The sequence below is a fragment of the Diorhabda sublineata genome, chromosome 2 (genome assembly GCF_026230105.1).
Source record: "Diorhabda sublineata isolate icDioSubl1.1 chromosome 2, icDioSubl1.1, whole genome shotgun sequence".
NCBI classification, from domain to species: Eukaryota; Metazoa; Arthropoda; class Insecta; order Coleoptera; family Chrysomelidae; genus Diorhabda; species Diorhabda sublineata.
In genome coordinates, this window is record NC_079475.1 from 644,957 (window position 1) to 669,200 (window position 24,244).

Here is a 24,244-nt window from a genome sequence, read left to right on the forward strand (position 1 = left end):
CATTAATGGAGGCCGGTTTAGTAAACAAGCCTGGTCATATATTTAATATGGATGAGACGGGTCTCCAACTTAATAATAAGCCAGGTTATGTTATTGCTCAGAAAGGCTCAAAAAACGTTGCCGCAATAACATCATCAGAAAAGGGAGAAACAATTACAGTAATCTCATGTTGTAATGCAGAAGATTTTTACATACCACCAGCTTGCATTTTTAAGGGCAAAAATAAAAAAACCGAGTTTGAGGATGGTATGTATGCCTCCGGGTTCTGTGGTTTACATGAACGAAAAATCCGCTTATATTAATACGGATTTGATATTTACCTGGTTAAAAGAATATTTTGTTCCACGTAAACCAGACGGAAAAATTCTACTTTTACTGGATGGTCATGCCAGTCATTGTAATTCGGTAGAAATGCTGGAATATCCCGATGAACATAATGTTATTCTGTTTTGTCTACCTGGTCATACTACTCAGTTCCTTCAACACTTGGACAGGTGTTTCTTTAAAAGCCTGAAAGCCTTTTGGAATAAAGCTTGCAATACATTTGTAAAAGCAAATCCTGGTAGGAAAATTTCTCGTATGCAATTTGGTCAATTGTTGTCGGAGGCGTGGTCCAAAGCAGCAACTGTTGATAACGCTGTGTCGGCTTTTAAATCTACAGGAATCTGCCCATTTAATCCTGGTGCTATACCAGAGTATGCCTACTTGGATTCTGAAGATGAAAAATTAGATCCCAATACTTCTGCAGGTTAGTGTAAATTTAGAGACCTCTCTTTAAACTAATTTTTTACCTTTTAGTTTACGCTACTGAATCTAATAATACCACTTAAAGAAAAGACGATAAAATGCCCTCTACTTCAGCCTTAGAGTCAGAACCTGAACCGGAGCTGATAAATACCGATAAAAACACTCCCGAAACACTTCTTAACAAATTCTTTCCGGTGCCCAGCTCCTCATCAGCTAGCATTCAGGAAGTACGAAAGAAGGCAGAGCAAGTGGCAGCCGTTTTAATATCCCCAAGTCACATTGAAAAAAAAAGATCTGCTTTTAAACAGAAGAAAGAAGAAGATCAGAGAAAAACATCAAAGAGGAAGGCTCTGCATGAAAAAAAGAATAAAAGAAAAAATAAAAAAATTGAAGATGAATCAACAGACGATGATACTGATGCATTAGATGGGTTAGTGACTCAGTCTGATGATAGTCCGGACGAAGATGATGCAACAGAATGCCTTGGATGTGGTGAAAAATATAATGTGACCACGAAAGCCGATGATTGGATTCAATGTCTACACTGCCAGAGATGGTTTCACGAAAGTTGTTCGAAATATTTGAACCTATGTGACCTTTGTGGTAAAAACTTATCAAAGAAAAGGAAGTAGAAATACACATTTCTGTTGGGTCAACTCACCCTATATCCTTGGGCCTACTAGCCCATAGTATGTGGGAGAGTTGGCCCAGACAGTATTAAAGAGAAAAATTTTTTTTTTCATTACCTGTTTGCCTTTTCTTTAAAACTAGTTTATAATCTAATGTTTTATTGGTTCTTATATGTAATACATATTGTGCGTTTAAATATTCGTTTTGATTTTATCTCATTTTAAAAAAATCGGAGCCAACTATCCCGGACTTACCCTATATAGTGGAGAAACAAAACATCGATATTTTTCAAAATATGATTCTCAGAGTCATCAATTATTGCTACGATATAAAATTATTATCAGTCGTACTGGATGTCCCCAAAATAGTGAAATAAATCTAAAATACGACTTTAAAAAATCAAGTGCCCTATATTTGATTATATTTTTGAATTCTACATCGAGAAGGTTGACCTTGGATTAGGTTTCATGTATCTTGTTGAGATATTCTATTCTATTCGTGTATCCATCGGTAGTAACCGTTATTTTATTTTGATTTGTCTAAGCCACACTAACTTTAGTATGACACCTCACCGGGCCTATCTTTTGCGAGTTCAGGATATTCTACCTAAAAATGACTATATAAAATATTATTATAAAAAAAAGAAATTCTCTAGCCAAACTAAACAATATGGTAACTATAATGACATCACTAAACATTCCATTGTACCTTTTACTCTTTGAAATTTTGACAAAATCTCATAACTTCAACAATGAATTTTTCAACATAAAATTTCAATACATAATTGTCTTCTAACAATTAGACTTTGTTATATATCTTTTGCCATTTAAGTTATTGATTAGAAGTCTATTATTATATAATATGTGGATGATATAATTTCTCTGTTCGACCTGAGTATTTTATCATTATTTCTTTTTTTTCGAAAAATTCCTTCCATCCTCTAATATTTGTTCCGTGTTTATTTTCATTGTTTCTTTCATCTCATATTCTTCTTATTTCCTCTCTTTTTATGTCTCCCATCGCTCTGATTTTGTTCCAAAAGAATGTAGTTAACTAATCAAAATAAAAAAGAAATTTAATTTGAAATAAAATTATTAGTTTGTCAAATAATTAAATACTCATAGTAACCTTGATTTCTAGTAAATAGATCCACAAAAATTAAGAAAAGCTCGCCATCATTACAATTTTTTATACAATGTTTACCGCGATAAGTGTAAATATTTATGTGAATAGAGAAAAGGCACACAACAATGCAATTTCATTGATGGAATAATGTCTAATCAAAAACAATTTTAAATATGTTCAAAAATATTAAATTTACATATACGAAAAATAATATAATTAACACCATTATCGACTTTGAAAATAGAATATAAGGAATTCCTTTGAAAAGATTGTATTAAGAAGAATAAAATAGATAATAGCTGCAGTAAAATGGGTCAAATGACCCATTATTTTTGTCCTACAATTTTTTTCCTTACTAATATGATAAAAATTATTGAATGAAACGAAAAAATCAATGTGGTAATAAATTTTTTTGCATTAAATTGACAACTTCGTGATACCTTGACTAACAAACGTTTCTCTACCATAATGCACCAATACAAAAAGATTCAACAGTGTGGTCACAAATAAAAATTTGTCGCTGGGCCCAAGAACTATTATGATCTCGTGTTAGCGAGCTCTCAAATCCTATTTATTAGATAATGATTTTTGCAATTATGTATAGAATATATAGAATATATATATATATATATATATATATATATATATATATATATATATACATACATAGAGCAATTTTCCTTCTTTTGTATTGGATAATCTGGCGCGAGTATGCCTAACTTGTTCGATTGATTTGTTTTTGTTTGATCACATAATCCAATTATATGCTGCTGCTTTTCGATAGATTTAATCAATTAAATTGAATTTGGTCGAAAAATGATAAAAAATATTGAAAAACAACAATAAAATCATCCAATACGACACAAATATCTGTTAATACCTTGGTAATTACATTGAGATAATAATTTTATTTCAAATTAGTAATTATATTCACGCTATCGATTATTTACAGCATGATATATTTACGTATTTCAATTTAAAACACTGTCAAGTTCATAATAATTATATAATGTCGCAAAGCGATATAAGAAATATTAGCAGAATTATGGGTTTGTCTACACTAATCCGTTATGAAATTATAATTTCAACTTAGGAAGGTAATGTGCAACATGAGAAACTTCTAATACTCATTAAAATTATGAAAATTTAAAAGAATTAAGAAATAGGTTATCAGTTAACATGTTATTAGATATGTGTCATTGCACGCAACTCGCGTGTCTGTAGGTTAGAAAAAAATTATGTAAATATTTTTAATAAATTTAAACTTCCTCTCAAGTCTTTTAATATAGACCAGGAATAGAATGCCAGAAAAATATGAAATATATAAATATGAAACTCCTGAAATGTTCGGTCTTTGGTTAGGTCTTACTAGTAGCCTTCAAATCATTCAATTGCTAATGTTGTCCATTTGTTCCAATTACAATAATTATACGCCATCATTTATTGTCCAATATAAGATCTTCATACATTGAAGTAATCGAAAATATTCATTTTTAATAAAGCATATTATCTAGATTGAAGCAAAATTCAAAGAACAAACATTTCAATAGAAAAGTATTGTGAAAAATTGTTGTTTTGGAATATATGTCAAAACTTTCATACATTTATTGTTTGTTCATATTGTGAATAGTGAATATTTTTATAATATTTTTATAAGATAATCAAATAAGGTCAATTATAGTAAAAAAGATACAGTGATAAAAAACTCAGTGACACCATAATCCCATAAAAAAAGTAAACAGTCTCACTAATGATATTAAAATTCTAAAACGAATAATCTACGTAGAGTACCTATCAACTTTTTCTTGAAAAGAATCATCGCTGGTGATGAAAAATGTATCCTGTATAGTAACATAGTTCGAAAACGAGCATGGAGCAAACACTATGAACCAGCACAAATTACATCGAAAACTGAGAAACAACCAAAAAGCCCATGCTGTCATTTGTTTGGTGGTATTACAAAGTGTTGTGTTTTTTGAGTTGCTACCAAGGAACCGAACAATCAATTCCGATGTTCACTGTCAACAATTAATGAAAATGGATGAAGCAATCAAAGAAAAATTACCAGAATTGTCAAATCGGATAGGTTTAGTGTTCCACCTTGATAATTCAAGGCCCCGAACATCTTTGGCAACTCGTGGGAAACTATTGAAGCTTGGTTGGGAAGTGATGCCATATTCCCCATACAGCCATACTGGCACCATCTGATTAACATTTATTTCCAAGTTTGCAAAATTCTTTCATAAGTGCGAAGATATATAGTTGATTAAAAACTATCCTTTGTGAAAACAAAAGTAATTTATTTTATTCTGCGAAACCGAAAATACTTAGTCATTTTTTGGAAAAATTTGTTGCCACGGCTATAATTCTCATACGTGCTGTTATTTCTTCAAACCTTGATAGGGTAACTGAGGAGGTACATCTTTTGTTTGTGCACACAATTTTCCATCTATAAATAAACAACACAGGATGTGATTGCAGCCAGTAATATTGTAAATATAAACAATAAAGTTATCTGGTTAGTTAGTTGAATATAAAATGTACAATAAGACATTTTTAATTGTTTTGGTAAGTGTGAAAGTTCGAAAAGTTTTTTTATATTACTTATATTTTATCAAGAATTTTATGTACGATAATAAACTCTAATGCAAGTGTAAGAAAATGTGAAAGTAGCTTCGTGTTTTCCATTAGGCTTTCGTTATTTTGATCAATTTATTGATGGTGGTGTTGTTTAGAGAAATATATGTACGTTGACGTTATATAAACTTAATCGTTACGATCTAGAAATATGTGCTCTAATGAATTTAGTGACAGTTAATGCTTTAAATTTAGAAGTGTTGGTCAATTGCTGGAAGGCCCATAACAGTCTAATGAAACAAGCAGTATTGTTCAAAGAATATAACACCAATCTTGAAGCCAATAGCAACTTGACGTGTGACGATTGGTACTTAAGTTTAAAGGAACTGAACTGTCGAATCGGAATGGCGTCATTAATCATCACAATAACGCACCACTGCATACTACAACGATCACGATAGAAAGTATGCTCCAGTGGAGAGAGGTTTTATAGTTTCTCCAAAACCTACATATTATATATTTCCAAAAATATTTCAATATCGAGGAATTTCTGAAAAACACCTTGAACTTTGAATCAGGATGAGAAGATCACAGGCATTAGCTAGCTACCTAGGCGTTAGGCACAAGTCATTGGAAACAAACTATATCGTTTGGTCAATAATATGTTGCTTCTTGTAATGAAAATAGTATAGTAGGGTAGAGAGTTTGAGATTTTTGCTCTGCACGCCACGATCACGGCTTGTGATGTATACCACCAATGTGAGAATATTTAATTTTCTGCCTCGAAATAGGTACTTTCGATCGAGGTACGAAGAAAATTTATTTTTCGTTTATTGTAGGTTGTACTTTCTGTTGCTGTGTTGATGACAATTGCTGAAGATGCTGTTTCAACCGAAGACAATCCTGTAGAAGAGATACCGAAGAAGACGACAAAAAGAGGCATTTATGGTGGTTATGGTTTAAGAGGATTGGGCTATGGATACTACGGCGGAGGTTATGGATATTATGGTGGATTGGGAGGCTATGGCTATTATGGTGGATATTATCCCTATTACGGATATTACGGCTATCCCAGATATTATCCATACTATGGATTTGGATACGGAGGTTATGGCGGATACTTTTTTTAAATTAAATTTAATTGAGCTAATGAATTTGGCTCAAGTTTTTCATTAAATAAGCATAGCAAATTCCTCCAAATTTTGAGAAGAAACAAATGTAGTTTTGTTATTTGCTTAGTACAAGTCATTTTTGTTAGATTTATTATATATGTACGTAAATTAGTGTGTTATACTATATCACGTATATCACATATTGTTATTAGGAAGTTTGATTACTGATTGTTGTTCCAATTTCTTCCATCTAATTTGTCAAGAGTTTAGCTTCAGTATTCACTTGATCACTATTTTTGCTTGTTGATTCCCCTTATTTATTTCTACCACCTCAAGGGCACCCTTCAGTTCAAATTAAAGCATTCCTGGTTGAATTTTCATTCGACCACATCAAAAGTTATAAAGATTATTCTCATGTGCACAATATTGATTGATTAATTTCTATGTTTTTTGTAGCAGTCGCTCAGAAGAAAAACGTTTATAGCTGTTTCAAAACAATCGGATTTTAAAAAATGTCTGACATTACGTGTCTTTGATTAGATAATTCTCCTTATTTCCTTATATCGTTTGTATTATATTCACACAGTTCTCTGTATTAAAAAAATTTGGAAAAGTATTCGGGATCATCGGAATAGTAATAAAAGGAAAAGGAAATTCTACAATGTGACGATTTTAAATGGAAGCACGTCGAGTGCTTTTGTGCGCCCATTAACAATAAACTGAATTAAAAATTTTACTCACTGTTAGTTTTCCCACTATTTTTTTATTGTCATACTTCATAATATAAAATAATCAGCGTCTCAGATTGACTTGTTATCTTCTTTCGCTAAGAAGTAATCTCTCGAATCAGTTTCTCTTACTAGTTTGCCATAATTTGTGTCTAATATACAGATATTCTCTCCAGTTGGTAATTTGCATAAATTGTTGTATTGTTTGCCGGGATAACTTCATTAGAGGGCTCAATCTTTTAACTACAACTGTAGTTAAAAGTAACTCTGGTTTCCAACGCTCGCCATCCTAGTTCTCTTTTAAATTCCCTAAGAACAATTTTCTTAAGAAAAACCTCACAGGTAACAGACATTTATTATTTACTAAATAGAGTTTTTCAACTTGGTTCTCTACTAACAGAATTTTAGTTCAACATTTGCCGTATTATTCTAATGAGTTCAAAACAGAAGTTATAGAGGAAAGGAGGAAATAAGAAGTTTTTGTATCTCTGGCATTACCTCGACAATAAAATAATAATTATTGTTTCAAGAGCGTCTGTAGTATATTAAATTACTGTAGCTCTATTTCGTATTCTTCTTTGTAAATCTCCATATTCTTTTTATTTTTCGAGGGATATTGGTTATTTTTCGTCTGATTATAGTGATAGTTCCTGTATTCGCTCACATTTATTCCCATATTAATCTTGTTCGAGCTATTGAAAGGTGTATTTGCTTACTTTTCATTCGATTTCATATTTTCTCGTAATGTCAACCTCATCATCTTCTTAGTTATTTCTCCTCATTTGCTATATTACCTTTTATCATTTTTTGTTTTGATTTATCTCATTTTTTGTTTCGTATATTTTTTTTAGTGCCTTTTTCACATAATCACAATTTTTACTAAATTTACCTTAACCTTTAAATATGTTCCCATTGACTACAAAAACTTCATTATCTAGGTAAATATTTTTCCAATTTTGTATCATCCAATTTCCATTTTGGTTCATGTGAACTGTGTGCAATAATTATATTTCTATTTAATTTGATATGTTTTGAGATGTGTCAATTATGATTCGGGAATTTTTTGAAACAAGAAGTTATTATTCCACAAGATAGTATTATATATCTTAACAATAATTTCCAATCAATTCCACACAACATTTCTCCCTGGATTCAAATTCAACAAAGGTTACAGTTTATTTGTACTCATCTAGGTCAACATGATGAGATTTCTCTTCATTCTGAGATTGATTGATAAATACTGCATAAACAATACGGCAATGAGCTTTACCTCCAATCGTGACTTGAAAACTTTTTGTTGGTCTTTCCTAATCCTTCCAATTCATTTATAGCCCTAGCTGACTTTGTTTACGGGTCTCGGTGTCATCATACCTCACACTAGGATCTTCTTCTACTGCATCACGCCTTTCCTTGGATCGATATACCTGTGACAAACAATTGTCTCCATCACTTATTTTCACGTTACTCAAACCTTTTCTTCATAAAAATAAATACAATACACAATATTGTTGCCAATTGTAATGACCAATGTTTCCGAACTTAATTGACGCACCTCGTCTATGAAATGTAAAATTTTTTGTATATTTGTGAAATAAATCATTAGCAAATATTTGAATTCAATTTTATTTTTCACGGGAGAGCTCTGTCCGGGATTATTTCTCATATGTAGAACTGCCTTCGGTGATGGTACGAAAGAAATGATATTAGAACTATATTACATTCAATTATAGAAGCGCGAACATTCGATGGATCAATGGATGAGATAAAATATCTTAACAGAAATGTACCAGGCTTCTCAATAATTAGAATCCACTGTAGATTTAGAATATGGTACTCGCTATCAATAGAATAGGTCTTAGAGCAGACATTGATGATGGTCGAATGCTAAATGAAGGTCATCAGGATAATTCTGTACCTGTAAAGCGGAGGCATAAATTCCCAGTATTGTATGGTTTCTTTGATGGGCTCGACATCAACAAAAGATACAATATCCTAGTACAAAACTCCTACATACTACATTTTACCTAATATCTCTTCTAAATAAGCTTAATTATTAGTTCTAAAAGATATTCTAATGGATCGAAAACCTTTGGTTACTTCAGAAATAACAATGAATTTGTAATATAATATCATATTTTATCCCAATAGAGATTTAGGATACAAGCCCAATTAAAATTATCATATGGAAGTTTTATCTACATTTTTCTTAAATGTACGAGTAAATGTGATTTACGTGACAATTTGTTGTTACATTATATGAATATGAGCAATTAAGCTGAACAGGTTTCAATATAAATTCAAACATTTTTCGGGTAGAATTATTTCAGGATCACTTCTTGCAAATATACATATCATGGCTTGTGCTATACAATTTTTGGTTGTGCTGATTGCAGTCACCTATTGGTAAGTTGAACTTTGTTTTAATATGAGATATTCTACATTGTCGGAGAAAATTTTTACTTACTGTCGGTGATTTACCCTTTTTTTTCAATCCTAAAAAATGAATTCTTGTACATACCCATCCGATTGCAAATACAGCATCGAGATGATATATTCGTGAGCAAGTACAAAATGAAGAAGCGCTTAATCTCATTTAAACCTTGTTTTTAGTCAGAATATTGGAATATGAACGATAAGTCAGCAAATGAGTAAAATGTAAAATATCTTCAAGGGCTTTCCTTGGCAAGATTAGCCGATATTATCTCATGTAACGGACTTTTCGTTTTGTAATTGTTGTTTAGAAGCGCTGCGAAAATTCCTATATGGAGATCAAATTATTAATGAATCATTTCGTTGAAAATCAACTGCCTTGATGTATGTTGGATACAAGAAGCATCAAGATATGATATAAGCGCTCTAAAACTACTGATTTTTAAAATTTATCATGTCAATTTATTAATATTCCCTATTGTTTGAATTTAGGTTGATGTTTTTATGTTTTTTCAGCTCAGCTTTACCTACTCCAAACTGCGACGAGGTTAAATTTAGAGAATCTTATGAACCTCTTCAACTACCGGTGGTGTATGACGATGTGATCCGTCAACCTTCACCACAATTCTATCAAGCTGTACCTCACCTTGAAACTGTCGGCTATCCAGCTCTTCCAGAATTACCCTGTGAGGAAGGTAGTCCTTCTATCCGTTTTCCTGCTCCATCAGCTCTTCCATATCCATCAGCTGTTGCCTATCCATCACCTGTTCCATTTCCATCACCTGTTGCATACCCATTCCCAGAAGCACCTTGTGACGACACTTTTGCCGTTCCTGCTTTCCGATTACCTCTACCATCACCTGTGGCATATCCACTTCCAGAAGTAGCTTATGATGACTTTGCTTACCATGTACCTCAAGTAGCACCTGTTTCCTATCAACCTCTTCCTCGTCTTGAAGTGTCTTATGAGGAAGCTGTTCCTCTTCCTTCTTACAATGTACCTTTAGTGACCTCTACCTCCTATCAACCTCTTCCCGAAGTTGTTTATAACCATATGAATAGACCATTGGAATACCCCTTGCCCATTTATCAAGAAACCCATTGCGACTAATTGAAACCAATTTCACGACTTGACAGGTAAATAGGAATTTTATTTCGAAATGTTTCTAAGATTTTTCTAAAATTTTAAGTTTAACTTTTTTTTTCTATAAAGAGAAAATATATTCATGTTTTTATTATCATTATATTATATATTTTTCAGACGATAATAGCTGATAATAAATGATTTTGACCACATCTGTACAATAAACTTGGAAAAATTTAAATTTCGATGATTGCAAACATGAACGCTAGGCTTTTGATTTTTTGGACTTCCATATTATTCTATTTTAATTTGTAACTATAACCAAACTTACATATCTGTCGAATAAATTATATAAATAAATGCGTGTCTTATATTATCCTTCACTTTGTGAACACTATGTTCAATATAAACAATTTTATATTGATTGAAATAGATATGAGATAATGATAGGCCAAAAATCATGGATCTATGCATTTCAACCCGAATCTAAACAATAATCGACTGTATGGGTAATTCAAAACGATCCAAATCCAACAAAACTGAAGCTTTCTTTTGGAATAACTGAACATATCCCAATTGTTCAAACAGAGCAATGTAAAACAGTCAATTCTGGATGGTGTGCCAGCATTTGTTTACCAGAAGTGTTCAGGGAAACCAATCGCAGAAGTCGAATAATTCCTCACCACGACAACACGACAATGCGAATTCGTTCACATCAGTTTTTGAATTTATATTTATCTTAATGGAGAACATTTTGAAAAATAAAAGTCATATCCAATTATAAATATTTGTTTTTATTTCTCTACTTAAAAGCTTAAATAGCAATCTTCGTATTAGAAATCTGTCACAGTTGAATTAGGAAATCAACATTGTATACGATAAAGTTAAAATACAAAATGAAAGGAATATTAATCAGAAAATCATAAGATTGGTGAAAGGATAAGTACATAGAAATAATCAAATGCAATGTTATAATTTTCTTCAAAAAACTGCTCTCATGACAAACAAAACGCAAAAAGCAAGTAGAACATGAAAATATGGTTATTGGGAACTGGAAAGTGATACATCAGAAGAATGTGAATGAAATAATGTGAATGAAATAAACCACAAGTTGAAGCTGAGAAACATATTTTGCCAGAACTATCACAAAAATTCTCTAATTCTCTAAAACGTAAGATGTATGGATAAAAAAATATCTATTAAATCGTGTGCTATAGACCAGTCAACATTTTTTTCCTGCAAAATTATCTATTGTGATGAGACTTTGACGCTAGATGCTACTTGTTACCATCATTGTTGCAAGTGTTAAGTTCACTCTTCACTTCTTACATATTCATATATGTTTTTCTTTATAATTTTTTTACTTTTAGATCTCTTTTTTTCTTAAAGTGTGAGACACTATGTAGCTTCAGAGCCCTATACCTGGCTCTTTTTAAGGGGAGTGAGATTAGTAAGCTGTAAACACTGGGTTTCCCAATAATACAGCAATACAGGGGGAGACAATAGATTCTTTGAGTCGCGTTGTATTTGCTACTGCATATATTTATAATAAATTTATTTTATATTCTTTTGAATGTGATAATAAACTATCGTTTGTCTATTTTTTTGTTGCTTTTTTATATCCTCAGTCTACGTATAGTTAAAAATTAAAGGATGCATCATGTTTAAGACCAACTTCCAGTTATTTTTCTAAGCAATTCAATGGAGTTGCATGAACCAAATCGATCGTGATCGTTATCAAAATACAATTTGCTACCAAAAGCAGAAAGACTACTTGGCTACCAAAAGGAGGTAGTTTATCTGTTGGTTCCGAGACGTCTAAATAACATAAAAACCCGATTTGTGCTTTGCATCATCAAATCAAGCATTCTTTTTATCCCCTACTTGAAAATTTCCTCTACTTCCATTAAGTGAAGCTCATTCCTAAGCCCATCTTCTTCAATCGGCGGTATTATACGTCTTTTACGGTTTCTCTGTAGTTTGGTGTTGATCCATTATGTTTTATCATGTCATGCGAAAGAAAATCATCCCAGAAATAATTTTTTTCTATATTAGGGCCATTACTAAAGTAAACTACAACCCACACATCTATCTATCTCCCTCAACAAAATCACCACAACAAGGCTTCTCTCTCTCTTTCTCTGGATGAGGGGTGGAGTATAGTAATGGAGTCTACCCAGGTTTGTACACATGAAATCTTCGATTTTTGGGTGAGTAGATTTAACTACTACTTTAAGTTGTCATAAGTGTTATTAAGAGTAAATGACTACATAAATTATACTTCATATTTTCTCAACGATATTTAAAATTTTATATTGTGCAATACGTGACCAATTTTTGTTCTATTCTAAAAATATGAGCAATTAAATCGAGAATGTTTGGTATAAATGTAATTAGTTAGAATAGAATCAACTGTCCCAAAATCTATTGAACATGGTTTCTGTAACTTTATGTTCAATTATACTGCTTGCAGTCTTTTCTTGGTAAGTTCAAATCATCTATTATCTAAAATATTCAGTTTTCAAAATATTTCTCAAAGATTCACTTAGCTTATCTTGTATTTTGATTCTTATTCATACAAATGTAACTGATCCATGTGTGAATTGTATAAATTTTCTCTTAGCCTAGTTTTTCTTTTATTTGCATGTTCTCTCACTTGAAGTTTGTAAACTTAGCTTCAAAAATCGATCATACTTCAGCATTTGTTAAAAATTTGACTTTAATATGAAGCTTTGTAAGAAAAAATGATTTCTAGAGGGGAACTATGTCTTCAATAAGGAATAATTTACTTGTTGGGCTGTCTAAAGCTGTATGGATTTGCTGTCCTCAAATCCTTAATACATTAGCAACACTATAAAAAATAAACCTCTGACCTACAGTAAAAGAAACTTCAAAAAATCAGAATCACATTTAGAGGTATGTTACAACATGTACGCTTGGCAGCTGTGTGAAGTGAACAAAGTGAGAGAGTAACGCAAATATTTTTCATCTTTAAATTCATACTTCTTATGGAGTGATGCAAAATAAAAGAGATTTTTTTACCTCAAAACAATGATTAGTTCAAAGATATAACGACATTTTATAGTTTTATAACAGTGAATAACGGTCTGTTTTTTTAATTTCAGCTCATCTTCACTACCAACCTTACCATTTCCACATCAATTTTTTGATATAATATCCAAATCTAAAGACGAACATTCGGAAAAATCATTTCCAGAAAATATATTTGACTGGGATATTCTTTTTCCTATGATGGATAAAGGATGGCAGATACCCTTTATCTCTTCACCTCAAGTTCAAACTTCGAGCAGCTTACCCAAATTAAATGCACCAAAATCTGATTCATCAATTTCTGATTCATCAAATTCTGATTCACGACATTCTGAACCACGAAATACTGATTCACAAAATTCTGATCAAGAATCTTCTTCTTGTTCTGAAGATAATTGATAAGGATCTCACATGAGGTGAATGTTAATTTCAATTTATGTTCGTACGGTAAGACATAGGGAGCTACTTATGTTGTATCAAAGTGAAGAGATGGAATTCCACTTATTATTTTTGGGATAATTGGAACAAGTAGAATAATTTTTCATTTAGCTATTCAAAAATATTTAATAAAAAGTAATTGACACTTCTTCATTCTTTTTCATACAAATCCATCTAAGGTTTCAAACTCATAATCAATTTATTATTTTCTTCTACTGATCTGCTTCAAAATACTCTTTTCATGAAGTTTTGATTCAGCCCAGCGAGGCTCTTATATTTTTAATTGTTCCAAATAATGGTTGCCGACTTTTTCTGAAAAATAGGCGTTCAACGTGGTCTTCTTAATAAAATCTCACTCCAGCAAATGATACTATGGGGTTTGGAAACAACAAGAAGTCGTGCAATCGTTCTTCTCAGTTCATTATTCCATATTATCTGTTGAAAATAGTCGTTCAACAAAGTCCCATGACTATAGCAAAATATCATCCTCATTTCTGTTTCTGTACAGAAAATAAAAACAGAGACCCATCGTTGGTATATTTAGAATTTAGGACATCCATCCTGTGCATCATTTATAATCTATAAAATCAAAATACGATACAGAAACAATTATTTTTCAGGATGGAAAATGGCTTACGTGATAATTGTGGCGACAACACATAAAAAATCATATTCAAAATTCAGACAGACCTAAATACTGATTATTTTCATCCTCTATTATTATAGAAGCTTTATTAGTTTCAAATAAAACATATAATCGAAAATAATTACTTCATTGACCTTGTTCCTTTTATTTTGAAAGAAAGAGTATAGTTGTTTCTAACTGGAAGACGTGCTAGGATTATGCTATAAACATAATATTGGAGGGTTAGTTTCTATTGACATCATGGCTGGTGTTCCGAAAACAGACACCCACCGATTGGCTTCAAACTTTTACCAGATAAACTATAACACACTAGATAATTGAATTACTAAAAGGAATTTTGGCGTCTCGCAAGGGAGGAGGTTAAAAACATTCATTCACTCAATCATTTTTTTCATAGTTTGGATCCCACGAAAAATAAATATATGCATGCTTACCCCCATAAGAAAATAGTTATCAGTAATAGCTACAATTGAACGATAATAACAAAATCATTGATTTTAGACAAAGGAACACATGATGGTAGTAAAAAAACCGAATCCACTTATTTATTATTTCAATCATCATGTTGCGAACCTTCATTTACAGCTGTCACTCTATAAAGTTATTTTGCATAGTTAAACAATTGGAAGTGATTATGTACTACTCAGCTCACAGCCGGTATTATTTACCTAACCAGGATACAAAGTATCAAAATGATTTTCTCTGAGGTACATCTGTTTAATCTCAATTGCGAGATTCGCTTATTCGGCTAGTTTCTCTTGCTGTTTGTTGAGAACGTTATGAGTGTTATGTAGTAATAGTAAACCATCTATTTGAAGCTTTCTTGTCAAAGTGCGACTGGTTGAGGTCGTGATGATGTCTACCATGTAGCGCCTTTCATGACCACTGTTCTAGCTTCTCGGTGTTATTATTATTAAGATATGTGATTACACAGAATAAAATTTACACTCAATAAATAGAATCTGTGAAAACCACCTTGCAATTTCATGAATCATACACAAAAGGTGCAAAATACTCTCTGCTACAGATGATATTGAAAGGCAAATTGAAGATATAATTTTAGAAGAAAATATTGGAAGGATTTACGAAGAAATTATTACATACTGCAAAGATAGAGCAGTTTTAATCACAGTAACTGCTACTGTTAATTTTACGTTGTGTTTAAATTGAACAATTTCATGTTCATATCCGAGGGATAATACTTCATTTAATATTCCTATTTTTTCTGAATAGCTAGCTGATTATATTAATGAAACTAACTACAATTAAGGAGAGGTATTGATGATATAGAAAAACTCACAACATTTATTGTTATCAGAGCAGAAAACTATGCTTTAAACATGCTAAATTGTTTTTTTCTATATTTCATTCAAATTACCTTTTTTTTATTAAAATCATGTTTTTATAACTAAATTATTCGGAGCATGGGAAAAGTAATACAAATTATTATATTATACCACACTGAAGTATGAAAAATTAACAAATTGATAATTTTTTTTCTGTAAATAATTTTCCTTGAGGTTACATGTGTTTGGATCTCATTTGTAATGTGTCTCGAAATAAAAATTGTTTAACCTCTACAAACTACTGATTTACCTCATATTTTGGATGAACTAATTAAAATAACTGAAAAACCTAACGATAATTATGGAAATTCATAGATAACACATGTGGGGAAGAACTTGGCTGATAACAGAAAACATCGTCTGTACCTCTATGTTATTCTCTCTTAGCCTCTATAAAAAAGTATAAAGTATGCAGTATAAATAATATGAAGGGAGCCCACTGATCACATCAATGATTCCTCCTTTTGCTTAGCTAATCTATATCATAGTCGGGTTGGTAAAGGTGCCAAAAATATTCACTAACCAATTGCTCCAGTAGTCTAGAGCGAATATTTCCTTATGACTTCTCGTTAAAATCAAAAACTAACAGCTATTGCTGTCATAAACGATTAGTAGTAGCATATGCATAGAATTTTTAATGTGTGTGTTGACACACATCTTATTATTGCAGAAAAGTGAAATAAATTAGTTTTAGACTTAATCTTATAGAAATTTGAGGTAGAAACATCACTTCCATAGTTGAAACAGTGGAAGTCGCTCATGAAATATTTTCTGTAATTGCAATAATAGTGTATTTTGATAACGACTTTATGTCATTCGCGATTAAGAATGTAACAAGTGAAATCTCTATAAATCAAGAAAATAATCTACCGAAGACGAAAGATACCATTTAAGATTGAGAACAATGAGATTTGAAATCCTTCAACTTTACAAGGACTACGGAAACTCGAAGTGGAAAGTAACGTTGCTTTTATTTAGTGAATATCGAGGAAGTGCTCAAAGAATGTAACTTTTTTGTTTTAGTAATAGTTAAAGTTTATTAATTTTTGTTCGTGCAGTAAATATGACAGAGTTTGCAACGGAACTGTTTAGTAGAGTAGCTTCGAAACCCTCTACGATTTTGTGACTGAGATATTTCATATTTTTGCAATTAGAATTCGAAGAATATAGGGTGTTTCGAGTAGATAGGACACATTTTATATGACATAAATTATTGTTAACTTATAACCTATCGTCAAGGCAAGTGATACCTTTTTATAATTTTTACTTATGTTCTTCCTTCCAAAGAGTATCAAAATGATTCGTTTACAATGTAGAAAAGAGAAAAAACAAATGATCACTTTCTCTATACATGACCAATAAAACAATTTTCAACACAAATACTTAATTAATTCACCTATTTCAGAGGTCTTCTATCAGTACTTTCAGCTAGCTATCTGTTTTCTTGGGGATAAGCAGCTAACCTGGCTCCTCAACTGAGTCCACCCAGAAGCACTGCAGACTATACCGATGACAGCATTATATGTGGCAAAAACATTATTATTCATATTATTAAATGCCTCGAATCTTACAAAACAACAGTATAATAAAATATAATACTATCTCGACTGAAAAAACGATATGCATAACAACATCAAGAGTGCCCGCGGTTAATTAAAATAACAGAGAATGAAATACAATACATTAAAATTGATATAACCGGTTACGGAGACGTAGAAGACGAGGTAAGAGTAGCTAGAGCAAATAAGGTCGCGGTATGTCTTCAGAACGCTGTATGGCGGAGCAAACATGAAAAAATGGCACGACAAAGCGACAATCAGACCGATAATTTCCAGAATCATCAAAAACTTAACAATTCTAGGAGACCACAGAAATGAAAATTCTCATATGGATAACTATTAGACCGAGAAAGAATCGAAGACAAAACAATTTTTAATGAAATTAAATTTATCTTATTTGTTACATCATTTCGACATTATCTGTTGAAGCCGTAGAAAATGTATAGTGTATAACTCGCGCAAAATGCTAATTTTCCACTCGTATGATTTGCTTTATACTCGTGTGAAATGACTATCGTTCTGTGTTCGTGTGCTATACTATTGTGAATTCACTTTTTAGTATTGAAATAAAATTAAAATTCGTGATAATTTTTAGATTAAAGATAAAGATGAATCTTTTTTATCGTTACAACGTTTTGCGATACAAAAGAAAAAGTTTTGAATGTTAGGAAATGGAGTAGCACATAATATAGTTCGATATATATTTTTTAATGTCACACACCAAGTACAAACTGCAATATCAGCTGTAGTAATGTGCTAATGAAACACTTTTTTTATCAAACTCCAGTTACTTGATATAATTCAACATTACGTGACAATATCACAATGCTGAACACGAATTTTGGCAATAACCATAAAAAGAATCTACTTAAAAACGAGAAAAATTCTCACTATTTTCATTGTGGGCGTGCTATTTACAATAGTCACAATGAAACGAACGCTCCAAATATTTGTAACGTTACTGAGTCTTTGTCTAAGGTAGGCTATGAAATATCATTTTTTTAATCAGCAATTAACTTCAGCTATTTATGTAATTGGACATTATTAAATAACAAATAATGTGATTGAAACTTCCAACAGAATTATTTCCAGTTTCAGCTTCGGGTCACACCACCAAACTTTTCAAGAAGCTTTAGATTATTATCCTCAATATGAAACTTATAATCCAGTTCCAGTATCAGTACCAGAACCAGTGCCAGTACCAGTAGTGTCCCATGAGGCTGTTCCTTATCCAGTATCAGTACCAGAGCCAGTGCCAGTACAAGTGGTGACCCACCAGGCTGCTCCTTATCCAGTTCCTGTATCAGAGCCAGTACCAGTACCTGTCGTGACACATCAGATTAATTATCCAGTTCCAGTGCCAGAACCAGTGGCAGTGCCAGTCGTAACTCACCAGATTGATCGTTATCCGGTCGCAGTACCAGAGCCAGTGCCTGTGCCAGTCGTCAGTCACCAAATTGACCGTTATCCGGTTCCAGTAGCAGTACCAGAACCAGTTCCGGTTTCTGTAGCTCATTACGTATCCGACTATGTACCGACTTATTCTCATGATTGGGTTCCAGATTGGATTTCAGACAAATATCCCTACCCTGAACAGTATCCGTACCCGCAATATTATCCCGATTATGCTTACTATCCACCACAAGTTGCTGAGGTCGGTTATCGCGTCGCACCACGAGTAGATGTTCCTGCATATACTGAAGTTGAAAGTCCCGAAGTTTTTCCTAAGGGGTTTTCATTTGGAGTAGCTAGTGGATCCTATCACATCGAGGGTGCTTGGACACAAGATTATAAAAGTGAAAGCATTTGGGATCGTTGGCTTCACACTTACCCAGGTCTAGTAGTTGATGGTTCTAATGGCGATACATCAGCTGATGCTTACAACCACATAAAAGAAGATGTTGAGATTCTAAATAATCTTACGGCTAGGCATTCTAAATTCTCCATTCCATGGTCAGGTGTTATGTTCGATGGTAAATAATTAAATTTTATTTCAGAAAAGTTCATTCTAAAATTGAAATAATTTCCTAATGCAAATTTATTTTTGAGGATGTGGAGCTATCAACCAAGCAAGAATCGATCAATACAAAAGACTTATCAAGCTTATGAAATTGAACCAGATCGAACCAATTGTAACTTTATATGACGGTGATCTTCCTCAGGCTCTCCAAGATCAAGGAGGCTTCCTTTCTCCATCTTTCAAAGACTGGTTCACCAATTACGCCAATGTACTGTTCGAATGCTTAGGAGATGATGTCAAATATTGGATTACATTCAATGATCCCACTAGAATATGCAAAGATGGATATGGAGATGGAACTTTTGCACCTGGTATCAGGGATGGTCCTGGAAATAATGAGTATATTTGTGGTCACAATCTATTGTTGGCCCATGCTTCAGTTTATCATCTCTACGATGATTATTACAGAAATTCTCAAAAAGGTACAATTATTCATCTAAGTGACATTATAAACGTAGAATATAAGTCGTTTCATGTATTATTTTATTTTTGAAATTGAATGTGTTATGAAAAAAGTAGCATGATTTTTTCGTCATATTTGGACGATAAGATTTTCTTCATTTTTCAATGGAATCAATTCAAGTCACTTCCAAAGCCGCCTTCAGAAGTTTCAAGGCATTCGAAATGTGGCAATACCAAAGAATCCAGAAGATACAGAACAGAAGAACAGAAGAACAGATAAAGTTATCTATGAGAACATGCTAAAAAGATTGAGACAGCGAATAGAAGTTTTGTAGGCATGACATCAATTTAAAAAGTTTGAATAACCAAAATTTATACGAAAAAGTGATATTTATGATATCAACGGAATAGTTGATATTTCGATTTCTGTTAATTGACAGACAAAAATTCCAAATACCAGTTTTTTCAATTAATTCGACTCAAGTTAATTACAAGTAAACGATGTGCACGGAATGTCGGCATCCACCTTTTGCATCATGATTTCACAAAATTCCATTGTGTAGTCAAGATTATCTTCACATAACTCAGTAAATTTTTATATAACATCCAAGGATTTGTCTTTGGTCCACCAAATTCAGTGTGATTTTTAGTTGAATCGTTTTCTTTGGAAACGTAATCCTCCAAATTGCAGTAATTTCGTTGGTGCAAGCATTCGACAGCTGGATGTGATATAAAATTTGATCCAAAGCATACCTCGTTCTTTGCAAGCTGTTATCAGTGCTCGAGGATGGACTACTCGCTACTGAAGGCATTAAACACTTTCAGCAACATAAACTTCTGTTTAATTTAAGCAAACAGTCAGAACACTATATTACAACTGAAAAAAATCAAAGAAATTTCTCGAATAATTTCAAATTAGGAAGTGACCCTAATTTTAATGCCGGCAGTGTATATATCGAGCATATTGTTTGAAAAAATATGTTAATAGATTTGTTTTGTGACGGTGCATCCTGTATACATTTAATTTACTTCTATATGGCATAAATTAAAAAAAAAATCGGAAAATAAGGTGCTAAAAATTTAGAGCATCTAATTGCTACAACTTATTCTAATAATGGTTTTCAGGAAAAATATCTATTGCTTTGGAATCCGACTGGTATCATCCTACTTCTAGCTGCGAAACCGATGAGTACGCATCTGAAACAAAACTTCAATTCCAAGTAAGGAAAAATATTCGTTTTTTTGATGTGTTGTTCATAGCTTATACTTTTTGAAAATTAAAAATGCAGATTTAAGAACCTGTAATGTACTACTGAAATATCATAACATATCACTATGATCCTCTTAATTAGCTCTCAACATCCATATCATAAGACTATTTATATTCCAGATTGGTTGGTGGGCTCATCCCATCTATATCGGAGACTATCCACCTAGAATGATCGAAAGAGTTCGTGGTTACTACGACGGCTACTATCCAAGTAGTTTCAGACTACCATTATTCACTCAACCCGAGATTGATTACATCAGAAATACCCATGACTTTTTCGCTCTAAATTACGACAGTGCTTACTATGTCACTTTGGCCGGCGAAGGATATTTCCGATCACCATGCTATGAATTCGATATTGGCGTACAAACGACTACATGCGATGCGGTGAGTGGAATATTTCACATCTGTAGACTATTGATGTTTGATAATTATTTTTATTTTTATAGGAATTAGTCACTACTGGAATCAGATATTTGATTAGATGGATCCAGAAGAACTATTATAATCCCTCAATTTTCATCACTGGTCATGGGTATGGAACTTACTCCAGAGATTGTAACGATGATGACCGTATTAATTGGATCAAGGTAATTAAGTCAATTGTTAATGAAACACTGATTCTGTTGCAAGTATTGAAATACTGAATTTTTTTTTGTATTCGACAGGCTACTCTCCGAAATGTTAGAGCCGCAATGATGGAAGATGATGCTAGAGTTTATGGATATTCCTACTACTCATACATTGATGGATTTGAATGGCTGGCCGGTTATACGTGAGTAGTTGAAGTAGTAGAATACAATTATGAGTTTATTGTGGTAACCCAAATTCAAATTTACAGAACTTGTAAGGCACACAACAAAGAGTTCAGTTATTACTAGGCATCGAAATATCAAATTACCATCTCGTTATTGGTTATAATTGGATCCAATAAGGAATTACCATTTATCTCTCTTTCAATCGTTTGTTCATATTTCGCAGAAATTTTGGTACTTACCTAGTTCTAAAGTTGTGGTAGCTTAGCGAAACCTAAGTTCCGTTATTGAAAACTAGAAGTTTCTAGATTTTTATCAACTTTAGTCATCAATTCATCAGTTTCAATTCTTAGGCTTCACTCTTCATCTTCGAAGTTATTTCGCTCCTTTTTAAATTGAATACAGTAACATTTTTCTACTACGTTGCTTCCGGAGATTTGCCGATAATTTGTGTAGCTTTCAGGTTTTAGTCAATAATAACTATATAATAAACCGTATCTAATAAATTTCTAGTCTGCAACTTGAAAATATGAAATCTTTTCAGTGAATTTTGGCTCAAGCTTTTTGAATATGAATGAATTCTCAGCTATTATCTTTCCGACAATTTTATTTAAATTAATAGTATTTATTGATAATTTCACTTATGACTAATCGTTTTATTCCAGAATCAAATACGGTTTATACGACGTTGAATTCAACAGTCCACTAAGAACAAGAACCGCTAGAAAATCAGCTGCATACTTCCAACATCTCGCTACCACTGGTTGTATTAATGAACAATGTCCGATAAACTATTATGAATATCACTATTGATTATAATTATTAGTATGGAAGTTCATAATAAAAGTTAATGCAATACACTACAAAACATTCATTATTTCCAATTATCTTGTTTTCAAAATATATTGATCATGAGTAGTTCTTTTTATGGCTTAATCCACACTGACGTACAGCTAACTAAAAGTATTTGTTTCAGAATAGTAGATTTATAAAATTGTTTTTGTTTTGAAAGGCCTACAAGTTCGACATCCTTCAAACTTACTTATTATCAACTCTACATACATTGATAGATTTTATTTAGTCGTCAATAAGAATATTTTTGAAATATCATATGCAAACTGAAATCTCATCAAATCACTTCATATCTAGTTCTCAGTAGCTCTATCATTTTTGAAGATTAACTATTGAAACGACAATCCAAATTAACATTGCACCACTAATTTGATTATGACACTAGTTTCTACAATCTAATTAGGAGGCTCTTATATTAATATTTAGGGCGAAATTTGGCTTGCAACAAGTCAACAAGGGTATAGGCGATTTTTCAAATCTGAACTTGCGATATATGAAATTTTTTTTGATTTTAGGTCTCTTTTTGTATTATGAAAATAAAAACACTCTTATCACATTTTGCTCAATTTTTTCTTCAAATTTCAATTCTAAAGAGATAAACATATCAGAAGCGGTCATGGAGGATGGCATTTGGATAATACCAAATTAAAAATCTACTTCTGCTAGAAATGCTTCATGTGCAGTTATGCAAATGATGGAAAAGCATTGAGCTTGAAAACATCTCTCTCCATAAACTAGAATGCTGAGCTGAACTGTATAATTATGATAAAATATGATACGAGTGATGAGAACAGTACAGATAATACTTTTCTGTTAATTTGAAAAAATCCGGCCGCGGAGAATTTTGGTGTTAACTTTTCCAACTCTTCTGCAAAAAATATCAGCTCTTGTATGATAGGTTTTCTTTCTAATAAATCTTCAATCAGGTAGCACGATACAACCATTTTGTTTCCAAGTTTTTCAATTCTGTCGCATGCCATTACTAATGATATAGTAGATATCTGTAAAATAAACATTCAGTTGATTACCTCAAACTGAGAAGGCATCGAGTATACTTTAACTGAACTCAAATTAATTATTTATTGAATTATTTGTCACTAAATAGGAGCTCTGATTTACTAAGGCAAAATATAAGCTTATTTTTTTCAGTGAACAGTGTACGTTAGTGTAAATTCGAATGTAGGTGTAATGGTGGTAGTTTTTTCAGAAAGTGCACTTACCGAATACATGACTGCGAATTCGAAGTAAACGACGTCTAATTCATAATTAAAGTTTGAATCATCGGATCGTGAAAAGTCAATCACTGAACGTAGAGAATCCATGCAATTCAAAAAACTACCAAGAGCTTGGAAAAAGCTCCACCAACCGATTATCTTATTAGTACTTTTTACTACGGTATCCAAATACAAGCACATCTGCTTCAAATCATTTAGCTTAAGATTTAATGTGGAAAAAGGTTTATTTGTATCTAA

The 24,244-nt window shown here is 32.2% G+C and overlaps 6 protein-coding genes across 7 annotated transcripts; all 6 read left to right on the forward strand.

Moving 5' to 3' along the window:
- Positions 1-243: 243 nt before the first annotated feature.
- Positions 244-830, forward strand: LOC130453095 (uncharacterized). The gene is made up of 2 exons (XM_056792692.1): positions 244-748; positions 799-830. The coding sequence occupies exons 1-2, from the start codon at positions 244-246 to the stop codon at positions 828-830; spliced, it is 537 nt and encodes a 178-aa protein (XP_056648670.1).
- A 15-nt stretch (positions 831-845) lies between these two features.
- On the forward strand, positions 846-1,379 carry LOC130453096 (uncharacterized). Its single transcript, XM_056792693.1, has 2 exons — positions 846-974; positions 1,056-1,379. Exons 1-2 carry the CDS (start codon positions 846-848, stop codon positions 1,377-1,379), a joined length of 453 nt encoding a protein of 150 aa, XP_056648671.1.
- A 3,562-nt stretch (positions 1,380-4,941) lies between these two features.
- LOC130453005 (keratin-associated protein 19-2-like) lies at positions 4,942-8,528 on the forward strand. The gene is made up of 2 exons (XM_056792577.1): positions 4,942-5,070; positions 5,919-8,528. Exons 1-2 carry the CDS (start codon positions 5,041-5,043, stop codon positions 6,207-6,209), a joined length of 321 nt encoding a protein of 106 aa, XP_056648555.1. The 5' UTR covers positions 4,942-5,040; the 3' UTR covers positions 6,210-8,528.
- Positions 8,529-9,189: 661 nt separating this feature from the next.
- LOC130440763 (uncharacterized) lies at positions 9,190-10,793 on the forward strand. Its single transcript, XM_056774086.1, has 3 exons — positions 9,190-9,322; positions 9,866-10,486; positions 10,611-10,793. Exons 1-2 carry the CDS (start codon positions 9,273-9,275, stop codon positions 10,458-10,460), a joined length of 645 nt encoding a protein of 214 aa, XP_056630064.1. The 5' UTR covers positions 9,190-9,272; the 3' UTR covers positions 10,461-10,486; positions 10,611-10,793.
- A 1,942-nt stretch (positions 10,794-12,735) lies between these two features.
- On the forward strand, positions 12,736-14,686 carry LOC130440696 (uncharacterized). Of its 2 annotated transcripts, XR_008909555.1 has the most exons (3): positions 12,740-12,916; positions 13,559-13,900; positions 14,543-14,686. XR_008909555.1 is itself a non-coding variant. In XM_056773976.1 (2 exons), exons 1-2 carry the CDS (start codon positions 12,867-12,869, stop codon positions 13,881-13,883), a joined length of 375 nt encoding a protein of 124 aa, XP_056629954.1. In that variant the 5' UTR covers positions 12,736-12,866; the 3' UTR covers positions 13,884-14,686. The 2 variants fall into 2 exon arrangements, 1 of the variants encoding a protein (XP_056629954.1); XM_056773976.1 differs by having other exon boundaries at positions 12,736-12,916; positions 13,559-14,686.
- A 3,506-nt stretch (positions 14,687-18,192) lies between these two features.
- LOC130440695 (myrosinase 1-like) lies at positions 18,193-22,788 on the forward strand. The gene is made up of 8 exons (XM_056773975.1): positions 18,193-18,451; positions 18,566-19,446; positions 19,523-19,915; positions 21,021-21,115; positions 21,286-21,552; positions 21,615-21,755; positions 21,834-21,940; positions 22,586-22,788. The coding sequence occupies exons 1-8, from the start codon at positions 18,402-18,404 to the stop codon at positions 22,731-22,733; spliced, it is 2,082 nt and encodes a 693-aa protein (XP_056629953.1). The 5' UTR covers positions 18,193-18,401; the 3' UTR covers positions 22,734-22,788.
- Positions 22,789-24,244: the final 1,456 nt, after the last annotated feature.

What these genes read in the sequence shown, in the direction of transcription:
- LOC130453095 (XM_056792692.1), top strand. Translation starts at nt 244, where the DNA reads ATGGTATGTATGCCTCCGGGTTCTGTGGTTTACATGAACGAAAAATCC. An exon ending in AGATCCCAATACTTCTGCAG is followed by an intron (nt 749 to 798) that starts GTTAGTGTAAAT and finishes TTTACCTTTTAG; the next exon opens with TTTACGCTACTGAATCTAAT.
- LOC130440763 (XM_056774086.1), top strand. Translation starts at nt 9,273, where the DNA reads ATGGCTTGTGCTATACAATTTTTGGTTGTGCTGATTGCAGTCACCTAT. An exon ending in CTGATTGCAGTCACCTATTG is followed by an intron (nt 9,323 to 9,865) that starts GTAAGTTGAACT and finishes ATGTTTTTTCAG; the next exon opens with CTCAGCTTTACCTACTCCAA.
- LOC130440696 (XM_056773976.1), top strand. Translation starts at nt 12,867, where the DNA reads ATGGTTTCTGTAACTTTATGTTCAATTATACTGCTTGCAGTCTTTTCT. An exon ending in CTGCTTGCAGTCTTTTCTTG is followed by an intron (nt 12,917 to 13,558) that starts GTAAGTTCAAAT and finishes TTTTAATTTCAG; the next exon opens with CTCATCTTCACTACCAACCT.
- LOC130453005 (XM_056792577.1), top strand. Translation starts at nt 5,041, where the DNA reads ATGTACAATAAGACATTTTTAATTGTTTTG. An exon ending in AGACATTTTTAATTGTTTTG is followed by an intron (nt 5,071 to 5,918) that starts GTAAGTGTGAAA and finishes CGTTTATTGTAG; the next exon opens with GTTGTACTTTCTGTTGCTGT.
- LOC130440695 (XM_056773975.1), top strand. Translation starts at nt 18,402, where the DNA reads ATGAAACGAACGCTCCAAATATTTGTAACGTTACTGAGTCTTTGTCTA. An exon ending in TTACTGAGTCTTTGTCTAAG is followed by an intron (nt 18,452 to 18,565) that starts GTAGGCTATGAA and finishes AATTATTTCCAG; the next exon opens with TTTCAGCTTCGGGTCACACC. An exon ending in GAATGGCTGGCCGGTTATAC is followed by an intron (nt 21,941 to 22,585) that starts GTGAGTAGTTGA and finishes GTTTTATTCCAG; the next exon opens with AATCAAATACGGTTTATACG.
- LOC130453096 (XM_056792693.1), top strand. Translation starts at nt 846, where the DNA reads ATGCCCTCTACTTCAGCCTTAGAGTCAGAACCTGAACCGGAGCTGATA. An exon ending in CATCAGCTAGCATTCAGGAA is followed by an intron (nt 975 to 1,055) that starts GTACGAAAGAAG and finishes GCTTTTAAACAG; the next exon opens with AAGAAAGAAGAAGATCAGAG.